Source organism: Aedes albopictus, chromosome 2, assembly GCF_035046485.1.
Source record: "Aedes albopictus strain Foshan chromosome 2, AalbF5, whole genome shotgun sequence".
NCBI classification, from domain to species: Eukaryota; Metazoa; Arthropoda; class Insecta; order Diptera; family Culicidae; genus Aedes; species Aedes albopictus.
In genome coordinates, this window is record NC_085137.1 from 81,009,156 (window position 1) to 81,021,465 (window position 12,310).

At 41.5% G+C, this 12,310-nt stretch overlaps 2 protein-coding genes across 2 annotated transcripts; both read left to right on the forward strand.

The window, feature by feature from the left end:
- Positions 1 to 639: 639 nt before the first annotated feature.
- Positions 640 to 1,475, forward strand: LOC109433573 (ER membrane protein complex subunit 5). Its single transcript, XM_019710012.4, has 3 exons — positions 640 to 817; positions 888 to 940; positions 1,004 to 1,475. The coding sequence occupies exons 1-3, from the start codon at positions 742 to 744 to the stop codon at positions 1,235 to 1,237; spliced, it is 363 nt and encodes a 120-aa protein (XP_019565557.2). The 5' UTR covers positions 640 to 741; the 3' UTR covers positions 1,238 to 1,475.
- A 1,802-nt stretch (positions 1,476 to 3,277) lies between these two features.
- LOC115266793 (T-cell activation inhibitor, mitochondrial) lies at positions 3,278 to 5,536 on the forward strand. The gene is made up of 3 exons (XM_029873376.2): positions 3,278 to 3,430; positions 3,509 to 4,358; positions 4,768 to 5,536. Exons 1-3 carry the CDS (start codon positions 3,408 to 3,410, stop codon positions 5,365 to 5,367), a joined length of 1,473 nt encoding a protein of 490 aa, XP_029729236.1. The 5' UTR covers positions 3,278 to 3,407; the 3' UTR covers positions 5,368 to 5,536.
- Positions 5,537 to 12,310: the final 6,774 nt, after the last annotated feature.

Genomic DNA, 12,310 nt, shown 5'->3' on the forward strand with positions numbered 1-12,310 from the left:
CTCAATACCTTGTCTTGGTATGATATCTAATTCGTTCCTGCTCGGGTATAGACCTTCAGGATGTTCCAGATGAACCTTCCCTTATGCCAAACGTACGTCCGACGAGCGAATAGGAGAAGAAACGATATTCGCGTGTCAAAAATTTTAATGTCCAGCTTCACGGCATAGTATGCTATACACGAAGAATGATTTTTGACGATAGTTGCCCTCAAAACCAAACTAGCGACATTTAGTGGCGTCTGTCAGTTGATGTCGAGTTTTATAATAGAGTTAATAAACTATAGAGGACGAATGTCGCTGCTGTTCCCATTGTTCTCGTTCGCAAACATCCCGGGTATCTATCTGTCAAACTGCATACTTTTTCGCTTTGACACTTATATCCCTCCCTATCTTCGCCAGCAAGAGATGTTGCGGCGGCGACGCCAGCGACATTCTCCCTCTATAGTTTATTACCTCTATTAGTTTTATTCGATGAATGAAACGTTGAACATATTTATTTATTGCAGTTACCAAACCTTGTCTGTGAATATGTTTTGCTTCCTGATTTTTGGCCGTTCAGGCCAAATAAAACATCGCATTCTGTTGATAACGGGAATGTCGACTGCACACGGTGCAGTACTAGTTTGACGTATCTGTCATCTGAAGTTGCACCTCATTTTCCATCACAACATATCGCAGTAAAATAATTTTTATTATTATAATATTAATTATTAGTCTCGCATACTCAATAATTTCGAAATAATGGCTTTTCTGAACAAATTAGTGCTATTTGCCGGATTTCTGTCTCTTCTGCATGCCGCATATTCAGCAGCCCAACGTAAGTTGTATTAAATCCGCTCACTGGACCCAAGTTTAGCTGTAGTTTTCATTTCTCCACTAATTTTCAGATCGAGCTTACCTGAGGATTACGGATCAGGAGTTCACCAACCTCCCAGTGGATGTAAGTGCGGAATCGATTTTCATCAGTAAAATTGTTAACTCACAAATATTACATCAATTGCAGATCATATTCCAAGCAATTCTCAGCCTCGTGCTTATTATCTTCAACATTCTGCAAGTAGTGGGTGACTTCAAAGAAATTCGTGCGGCAGTGGACCTTCAAGCCAAGTCGTGGGAAACCCTCGGAAACATTCCTTCGTTTTACACCTTTAACCACCGGGGCAAAGCTCTGTCCCCGTACTATGAACAACCCAACCCGGCGGCGATGGACCGGTCGGATCTGAGCACTTTAGAATGAGTCAAGTCGTACCGTGCGCGCGGATGGTTCCATTTTCTAAGAATATCACTTGCCGAAAAATCAATGATTCTCATGTTTCGGACAAAGACGCATTCTATGTTAGGATGTGGAAATGCATTGAAATTGATTATAGGAAGTGTCACTCCGGAAAATGCAATACCATCGTCTAAGATACAAATTTTAAATTGTAATTTATTTGCACCAAAAATCTAATAAATGTAGTTCTCGCAGAGCTAAACATTTTGAATCTGTTAGTTTTTCGTTGTGTTTCCTTGTTTCAACATAAAGAATTCATCGATTTGGTAATTGTTGTTGTAATTGTAATTGTAATTTATTATCATAAACGTAAGCCTGGCGGTATAACCATTAATCAGGTCAAGGAAATTAATTTGGTTTAAAATTCTGCGAATTCAAAAAATATCACCCTCATTCTTGTTTTCAATCGTATCCACTTTCGAACGTAAATCGTTCGCATTCCCTCTTACGCCAGCAAAATTAAATGGGGTAAGGATTCGAACGAACTAAATCGTTCGAAAGCGGATACGTCAATAAACAAGAATGAGGGTGTATGTTTCAATCATTGAATGCAGAGCATACAAAAGGAAAGGCCATCTGCAGCAGCACATGGGAGTTTCAAACAGCATTTAAATTAAGTTTGGCCAACCACGAACTAGGAAGTTTGCCCGGTAGCGGTCAAACTCGATCAAAAATGATGACATGAGAGTGACACGGATGGGCCGATGGCCAACTATCAAATTTTTAAATAGACCGTTAAATCGGTGTACGATGGAAATCATTAGAGTGTTACGTCAGTTTGCCTCGAATAATCGCGCTGTTGTATTTTGTACACGTTGAAAAAAAAACTCGCTTTTTGTACTCCGCTTTAGTGTGGTCAGTGCTGCAATTTTTCGACTGGCCTTTATGATAGCGATATTTTGCTTTTTTCATTTTCTCCGTTTTGGTTTTCCTGTCAAAGTTGCTTTCCGATCAGCAACACGAGAGCGAAATGAAATAGGTACTCACACTCGCCCGCAGCGTGCTAAAAGCGAGAGCTGGCAGGGCTAAATTTCCATTCAATTTTCTGTATTTGAGTGTTTTCACCAGTGCTAACGTATAGGGCACTCACTCTCACAAGCCACCGCTTGAGACGAATGGCCTTTCAGCATGAATAGTGTGTGGATGACTGGGAATTGATCTTGTTGGGTCGCTCACGAATGGAGCTCTCGGACTCTGTCAGTTCTCACATCGAGGAACTGAAAACGACCACCGCAGTCATTCATTTTCGGCTGAAAAACAGGCACTGAGACTGATATTTTGCAGGACTGAGTGTGGTGCTGACGTAGGTAGCCAACCGCGTCAGTTACGGAAGGTTAAAACCACCGTCACGAAAAAAATCTCTCAATGCTAATCACGCTTCGTAATGTTTTTAGTGCAGACGTCTAAAAGATGCAAATACAAGTGCAAATACGACGCCATTTGCGGAAAAACAGAGTATTTTTAAACTGCTAACCGTTCAAAAGAGGAACTATGTAGACTTGACTAGAGTGAGACCGTGAGACGACTGTTTGTCTCGGCTAAAACCAGCACGCAAAAACGGCTACGCTCAAAAATGTGTTCGGTCTGCACATTTTTAGTAAACATCCATGCCGCACATGACTGTGTTGGAAACACACATTTTTTTTAAATTGCTCGTACGCTCACATGAGCATGTATTTTGCAATAATTTCGACATGGTAACCTCACTGGGTTTATAAACCACCTTCAAATACCGAAAAATATTGATATTTTGCAAAAATGTGAGCGTACGAGCAATTTAAAAAAATGTGTGTTTCCAACACAGTCCCTGTGCGGCATGGGCGCTACTCAAAAATGAGAGTTTTTATTTTAGAGAGAGAAGTGCGCACATGTCGGCTACATCTTGGATGTCAACTTCAATCTTGAACCCGAGTTTGAACCGCCTTAGTTTTGTTCTAGCCCACTGTGTAATAGTCTATGTCGACTTTAGCGACTGCTAAAATCATCGCATTCACTTCTTCGTTTATTTGTCATTTTACTTTTCTTTTCGTCAAAAATGTCATGAATTTGTTGTTGTTGACACTAGCTGATAAGAGAGTAAAATTAAAAATAATTTGTTCTGACTGGTTCAAAAAATAGCGCATTAAGTTAAAATATGAATATTTATCTTAAAAAATGGTAAGTACCGTTGTTACATTACTAGTTGAGTGCTTAGTAGTGAAATATTCACCTGTTCTACATTCCTACTCATTCTAGCATGCCACGAAATCCGTACGGCACCGTGATCTACCGCATGATCGGTTCTTCTGAGGTTGCAACAGCTTTGAGGCCCTTCTACTTCGCCGTTCATCCGGATCTGTTTGGACGCTATCCGCAGGAACGGCAGGTCAACGAAGACTCACTCAAACTGCTGAGCGCACATCTGGAATCGTTGCTGAATCAGCGACGGATTCTTCACTCGACGCCCAAAATACTCCCCTTTTACGTAAGGGCATCCAATCTGCCGGAGCAGCGTGGAACATTCAATTTGATCAAGGTGCCACTGGAACACACTATTGATACGAAGCAAGTGCTCAAGAAAATTCTAGAGGCATGCAATCTTTCGACAGAGTTTGTCGACAAAATGCCTTCATCCGCATCTGGTGCTAGTTCTGGTCAAAGATCAAAAACGGCGGATTATTTCTACCGCAAAAGAGCGGGAAATGGTGCTGATCAGGAAGAATCTACGTTCGAAAGTGAATTCGATATTTTCGAGTTCCGAGTTAAGAAAGCCAAAGAAAATGAGTCTTTAGGCAATTGGCTGCGCAAGCAAATCATTACGGCCAATGTTCGCACTAGAGCCCTTCAGGAGACGAAGGACGAAGTGGCCAAGTTGAGAGAGTCGATGACCCGTTCTTTGGGGGTTAAACATATTGAGTACGATTGCGGTTGGAACGTGGAGCATTTTCGAGGTTGCTTGAAAAGCTTAGAAAGACTGGTAGAGCTGCATCCGCAGGCGGTTGATGGTCTCAAAGACAGGGTTGTTGTGTTTGCTTCCTTTACTGGAGTGAGTCTCGATGGGCACGTGATGTTGTATACTGGAGACGTGCAAAGGAATTGGTTAGATGTAAGTTAATGATTATCTACCTATGGTTAAATACTTTTCTAATGATTTCTAATTTTGGTTTTCGATCTCTGACTATTCCACGATAGTGCAATTGTGGAACAATTGCATTTTAAAAACAATATACATATGGTATTTCTTTGTAAATGATTTTTTTTTCAACTTAAGTAATGCAGACACATTTTTCAAACCTGCTTACCCATGGAAAATAAATCCAAGCATTTTTTGCACTGCGTTAATATTTTGCAGTATTGTACATTACTTTTAAGTCATCCAGAGATGTGTTCGTTGGGTGATACAATAATATTGTTCAACAACGGATTGTTCACGAGATTGAATCATATTCGAGTTTTCGAAGCGCTGCTGTGTTATGTAAATGTCCCATACTAATGCCAGCATCTGTCGATTTCAGCTTCTGCTCAACATTGATAAACACGATGCATATCTGCGAAAGCTTCCTGCGTACGAATATGCGCTATCTCAGGTGCTACGCAATATTCGGATAGGTCGTCGTAAATTCATGCCAAAAGCCCAGGCAATGGCATACGCATCACACCTGCGTAAAATAACGACCAGTTTACTGGATTACCTGGGTAAAACAAAATACCCAAAAAGCTGGCCAACTGATTTGTCCAAATTTGAAATAGTCGTCGAATCCGAAGCTGGTCCCTTGATGGTTAGTCCCACCGGTCAACTGATAGTGCCCGCAACGTGTCCTGGAACGATTCTGATCGATTTTCTAACCAACCACATGGACGAGGCGTACGAGAAGCAGCAATCTTACAACCGCCAAAAGCACGTGGAGCGGGATCTCCACTCGCAATGCATCAAGCAATTCAGTCTACTTTCGCTAAGTAAAGACGACTCCGTGACTCCCGATCGGATGATTGAGTGCCTGCAGAAGTTGATCGCCACCCGTGGCTTAGAACTGAACGATATTAATCTCAATATAACAACCTACTATTCGGTCCTGAATGACGGAACCGTGTGCATACCATGGGATTGGAAGTAAATGGGCATAGCAGCGACACAGTCAATTGGTTCTATCAAAGCTTTATAGGTTCTTTTCCTAGTTCTAAAAGATTTTCATATATATCTTGCATGTGACGAAGTCAGTAACAATTAAAACTTAGATATTTTAAATTGAAGACAATAAAATTGTGAATAAATTTCAAACAACATATTTGCACTATTTTTCATCGATATGTCCAAGGATCGGTATATTAGCCTCACTCCATTCATATTCGCTCCTCTTTGCTGAAGCGAATCGAGAAAGATGCAGCATACGGATAGTCGTGATCAAACACGCAACCCCATCGCCAGCGGGAAGCGATGCGCCAGTTGCTTGACATGGATATTCATTGCCGTTCGTCGCAGTTTGGATCGCAAGCGAATGAATGAATGACGAATGGTGAATGCTGGTGAGCGATCGAAGCGGCTATTATCATAAGTAGAAGAGAATTTCTGCATGTAAAGCATACATTTTTACTGTATTGTTGTTGAAATGCTAGATTAGCAAAGAAAATAATACGAAAACATCAAAAATTCGTATGCACAATATCAATCGTATCACTCACGAATCGCATCACCGCTCGATCGCTTGCGATGCGAATGTGGACGAATGAGTAATTTCCAAGTGTGGCTTCCCACCGTTCGCCGGAGTTTGCTGTCGTCGCTGACAAGCATATACACAAACTAAAGCGACAACCGTTCGCTGCTGACTGTCTTCGAATGTGGAAGACGATAAAAAGTGGAAATCAGGAACCCTGAAGGTCTGTTTTATGCGCAGAACGTGACTACTCATACAAATAGTTTAAAGGTCCCATACAAAAAGTGTGACTAGGGGAGAGGGGATTTGAAAAAGGTCGATTTTTGCATGACATAATTTGTGTATCACCCCTGTGCATGAAAACAAAAGTATTTTCACATGGGAATGCAGGTTAGAAGCTGAATTCTTAAATTCTTCTAAAATATACAAAAATAAAAATACAAATACAAATATTGATTTTCACGGGTTAGGACGCTACCTCCTGTCAAAATTTCATTCATAAAATTGGCTCTAGCTCGATCGTAATGGACTATGAGTAAAAATGTAAAGTAAAATGGACTATTGTAAATTGCATTGTAAAAAATGTAAATGTTTTACAATATACTTTCAATTAGCTACACTATACCGCATTTAGTTCTTCACCACTGGACTGCGAACTGCGACTTCATAAGTGCGAAAACGTAAATAAAAGTGCGCGTTTGCAGCAAATCAGGTTGATGTCTTCGGCGCACTATTTCTTCAATCTATGGTGAACAAGTGCTCTGAAGACACCGAGTTGATTTGATGCAATGAGCCATTTTACGAAGTGACAACAATGTTGATGATGATATTGGTTTTTACGGGTTATTGGACACTACCTCCTGTCAAAATTCATTCATAAAATCGGCTCGTAAAATGGACTATCGCGCACTTTTATTAGCGTTTTCGCACTCGTGAAAACTATTGCGCAGTTCCCACCCAACTGGACCCCTTTCGCAATTAGTATAAGTGCGGGATCGTGAATAAAACTGCGATTTTGCATCAAATCGTTTCGGTGTCTTCTGCGCACTTATACAGCCCTTTGTAATCCATAAGTGCGCAGAAGACACCGACACGATTCGATGCAAAATCGCAGTTTTATTCACGATCCCGCACTTATACAAACTGCGAAAGGGGTCCAGTGGGGTGGGAAATGCGCAATACACTAGGAAAAAAATCTTCATTCCTTCTATGTGTCCGGGACCTCGTCCGGGACATAGATTTTTGCAATAGGGGTAAACAAATGTTTTCCATTAGTGCGACTCATACTTTTGATGAGGCACCATACAGCAACGACTCATACAATTTAGAGCACATACTATTCATGTGCTAATTTGCCTGCGTAATCGGGTATTGGTTGCATATACTTTGGATGTGGTTTGGCACATGGATATTTGCCATTAAGTATGAGGCAATTTTCCTGAGTGTAGTGCGATAGTCCAGTGGTGAACTAAATGCGCTATATAACCAAGACTATAATTGGGGAAAAAGTTTTGAAAACCTATTTTTTATGCCTAAATATAGCTTATCAGAATCTCATTCAATATTTAGTAACTTAAAGAACTTGTTGAATAAAAAAAAAACATAATTATTTTGAAGCACTTAAAAATGCCTATCCTTTTCCATGTAGTACAAATAATTTGTTTCAACAACTCAATTCTCTCATAGAGGCGCCGTCATCGCGAATAGTGTCAATGTATCAATTCAGTCGTTGATAGGCAGCATCCATTTATTACGTAACGCTAAAATCAACATTATTAGACCCCCCTCCCCCCTCCGTAACGCTTTTTTGTATGAAAATCCTAAATTTTTTGTATTGTGAAGACGAGGAACCGGATGGCAAACAAAACACGCCGAATAAACTCAAACAAATTTTATTGGTTGTCTTCGCGTTAACAATTTTTCTCGAACTGCTCGTCTCGCTGTTGGAGGGGTCCGCTCTCCAAATCTCTACACCCAACTCTACCCAACTACAATTACACTCTAAAGCAAAACATCACATTTCTTCGTTAATTCAAGAAGTTTACAGCTCGGCCATCCTGCACAAATTATTCATCTGCAAAGAAATTACTCAAATTCATCTTCCAAATATTCAATATCTTCGTAATCAACATCTGTATCCTCTTCCTCCAAATACTCCACATTCTGATACCCCTCTTCTTCTAATTCACTGTCTTCTTTCTCATCTTCCAAATACTGAACATCCTGATACTGTTCATCTTCTTTTTCTAATACACTAGTTTTCATTTCTTCGTCTTTCGCTTTCTGATATAGCCGCATGTTTAACGGATCGAATATCCCTTCAAACCTCGTCCCCGTTACTTGAAACTTATCAAGATCCCCCACCACATATCGGTTTTTATCCAGAACCTTCTTTACAATATATGGCCCACGGAATTTCGGTTTAAGTTTATTCCTTTCTCCCGGCACATTTACTCTCCTCAACATCACCAAGTCCCCTTCAGAATAGCCGGTATTCTTCTTGCAATGCCTATCGTACATTCGCTTATTGTAATTTTGTTGACGCTGGTTATGCTCAGCTGCCTCATCACGAAGAGTGTTTATCTCTTGCTTTTCCGGTTCGTCATTCAATTCCAATAAATATTGCGTCAGATCATGGTCAATTCGTCTTCGTTGCTCCACTCCGAAGAGCAACACCGCTGGGGTCTTTCCAGTTGCTCTATTGACTGTATTATTGAGCATGTATTCCGCGTCGGTAATGATCGAATCCCATCTGTCACCTGTCTCCTCGACGAGTTTGCTGATCAATGGCATCATAGTTCGATTATATCTCTCGATCTGTCCGTTGGCTTTGGGACATGCTGTCGCAACCTTAACATGGCGTATGCCATGGTCTGCTATGAATTTATTGAAGGCATGCGACGTAAACGCGGTGCCTCGGTCAGATATCAAAACCTTTGGAGTCGAATATGTGTGGAAATAACTTCGAAGAGATTTCATGACTTCAGTTGTTTTGGTCGTCTTCGTTGGATACAGTTTGATGAACTTTGTGCAAGCATCTACTACAGCTAGAATGTACTCATTTTTTCCCTTTCCCTTCTCCAATGGTCCGAGATGGTCAATATGCAGCACTTCAAATGGAACTTTTGGTTTCTCTACGCTGAAAAGTTCTCCATCGTAGCGTTTGTTGCGAGGATTGAATGCAATACAAGAAATACAACACTTGGCATGATCCTGCACCTGTTCTCGCATACGAGGAAACCAGTAAGTCCTTTTGATCAATCCGCAAACCTTGTCCACTCCGAAGTGTCCCATGTCGTTGTGGAACTTGTTGATAACCGATGGAACCATTTGTAAGGGCACATACAACAAGGACTTGTTACCTACTTTCTTGTATAAAATCTCATCCCGAACTTCGTAATCTTTCAATGATCCCAAACTCACCGCTTGCTTCAAATTTTCCACCGCTGAGTCTTGCAACTGAGCAACATAAAGAGCATTTTCAAAAACAGAAGACACCGTCCGATAATCCTCTTCAATCAGATGCACGTTTACCCGTGAGAGTGCATCTGCATGTTGCATCTTCAATCCCGACCGGTGCAATATTTCGAAGTCGAACTGTTCAAGGTATAACGCCCAACGAGCAATTTTGGGATTAACATCCTTTTTTTCCAACGTTTGCTTTAGGGAGTTACAATCTGTCAAAATTCTAAAACGTAGACCGAACAAGTAAATACGGAACCTTTGGAGGCAGTACACGATTGCTAAGGTCTCCAACTCGAAACTGTGCAATTTTGACTCACTTGGTGACGTTTTCTTACTGAGATACATAATCGGATGCATCAACCCATCATCTGTTTGTCGTTGTAGTAGTACACCACCGTAGCCTGCCGAAGAAGCGTCCGTATGAAGCTCCGTTTCCGCCGTTGGAGAATAGATTCGTAGAACTGGTTTAGAAATCAGTGCTTGCTTTAGCTTCTCTACCGCCTCTAGATGATTCCTTGTTAATACAAACTCTCGATCTTCCTTCAACAAGTCGTACAACGGAGCTGCCAAAATGTTGAACCCGCTAATAAACTTTCTGAAGTAATTAACAAGTCCGAGAAAACGTTGAAGACTTTTTCGATCAATTGGAATCGGAAACTCGCGAATAGATTCAATATGCCGGTCACTAGGTTGAATACTGTTGAACTTGACATCGTAACCAAGATATTCTGTACGCGTTTTCAAAAAATGACACTTAGATAGCTGAAGTTCCAAGTGATTGTCCGATAGAACTTGCAAAACCTCACTCAACGTTTGAAGATGCTCTTCAACGCTTTTCGAAGCGATCATCATATCGTCAATGAACACCACTATTCTCCCGTCCCGAATGAATGGATCAAGCACTTTAGTGAATCGCGCTACTTGGGCGGTGGCTTCTATATTCGTCTGTTTTCCACTATAACTCAGTCAATCTTGAACCAATTGACACAATTCTTGGAATGCGGTGAGATAGGTATAGTATCTACCCGTGTACAAAATTTCAAGTCAATCGGTTCAAAATTGACCGAGTTACAGTGGAAAACAGACGAAAATAACAGACGAAGAAAACCACCGCCCAAGTAGCGCGATACCCTATATACTTTACGAACATCGATGGGGAATTAGCGTACCCAAAAGGCAAACGATTGAACTCGTATTGCCCGCTGTTAGTCACAAAGGAAGTGTACTTCTTACTTTCTTCGGTTAATTCAACGTGGTAGAATCCATTTTTGAGATCCAGTGATGAAAAATAACGTTTTCCCTGAAGCTTCAAAATTTGATCTTCTATCACTGGCATGGGAAAGTGATTTCTTTCAACGATTCTGTTCAGTGGTTTGTAATTCACACACATACGGTAAGTATTGTTTTTTTTCTTGGTCAGCACTACACGCGAAGTATACGGCGAATCGCTTTCCCGGATTATGCCCTCCGCTGACAAGTCAGCAATGATTTTATCAAGCTCATTCTTTTCAACGACACTAAGTCTTTGTGGCGTTGCGGAGAAGACTTTGTTTTCCCTCAAACGTATTTCCGCTTGGTACTTGACCAAGGGAGCTGCCGGTCGTTGGCGTTCAAAATAATTTACCTTCAAAACCTCTTCAAGTTTATGCCGAAAAGAATACGTCTCGTTATCGTCACCCACATCAAGATTCGCATAATCAGCATGAAAAGTGCATGTCGACCCCATTTCCCCAAACATGGACCAATCAGAAAGCTTCGACGGATTATCAACCAATTCTGGAAGAGTGTTTACTGGGAATGTTATAAACTGAATTTGATTTTCCCTGAGAAAGCTTCTACCTAATATCAACCCTACTTGCATAGTGTCTTCTGACACGACCAAGAACCGTGCAGTAAATTGGTTTTGGCCAATATATACAAAACTGTTCCACTCACCCACAACTTTTACTTTTGAATTATTTATACCCACGATCTCCTCACTTGTTTGTCTAACCGAAATCTTAGAGGGTAGCAAATTTGATTTTATGAGACTAGCATAACTACCTGAATCCACCAGAGCTAACGCACGGATGCGCTCCTCAGCCACATCCAACTCCACCATCGCCTGAGATGATTCATCCACTGCTACCGCATTCAACGAGCCACCCTGGAACACCGCATTCGTTGAACTTCGTCCTGCCACTTTCGGCCCCACCTGATATGGCTCCTTTTGCACTGCCGAAAAACACTTCTCCGTCGCATGGCCGACCTTCAAACACCTGCCGCACCGCTCTCTACGTTGAGGTTTTGGACAGTCGATGGATTTGTGGCCAGGTTCTCGACAGTTGAAGCAAGTTACCTCAGTGCTGACCCGGCCGACCGGTTCACTCGTGGAGGTGGGAGCGATTTTAACGAATCTTGAAGGCGCTTGAGGGACCATACTCAAGTTAGACGCCACCCACTTGATATGACGCAACATTTCCAGGGTCGATTTGAATTGCATCGAGAGTAAACTTGAGTACACCTTGTCATTACGTAGTCCTTTGATGATGTACTTCATCGTCGCTGAAGTGCTGAAATCGCCTTTTTGTGCCATGGCGTCGACGCGATAAACATATGACTCGTACGACTCATCCTTCTCAATCTTTACCGCCTCCAATTGTCGATGTATATCGGCTTCGTCGAAGGTTTCAGGAAAGGCCAATGTCACCTGATCCTTGAACTGCATCCAGTTGAAAATTTGCTCCTCATGTCTCCGGTACCAATTAGCCGCTGCGCCGCTTAGACGAGTTGAAGCGTATAGTAAACATACTTGCTCCGACCAACCGTACAAAACGCGGAAATGATCGATCCGGCGTAACCATTTCACTACGCCGTCGCCTTCTGAATACTCCGGAATCAATTCTGGAGCTCGATTTGAATAGGTCGTATGTGCTTTCGTCGATATAAAATTCGATCAGTT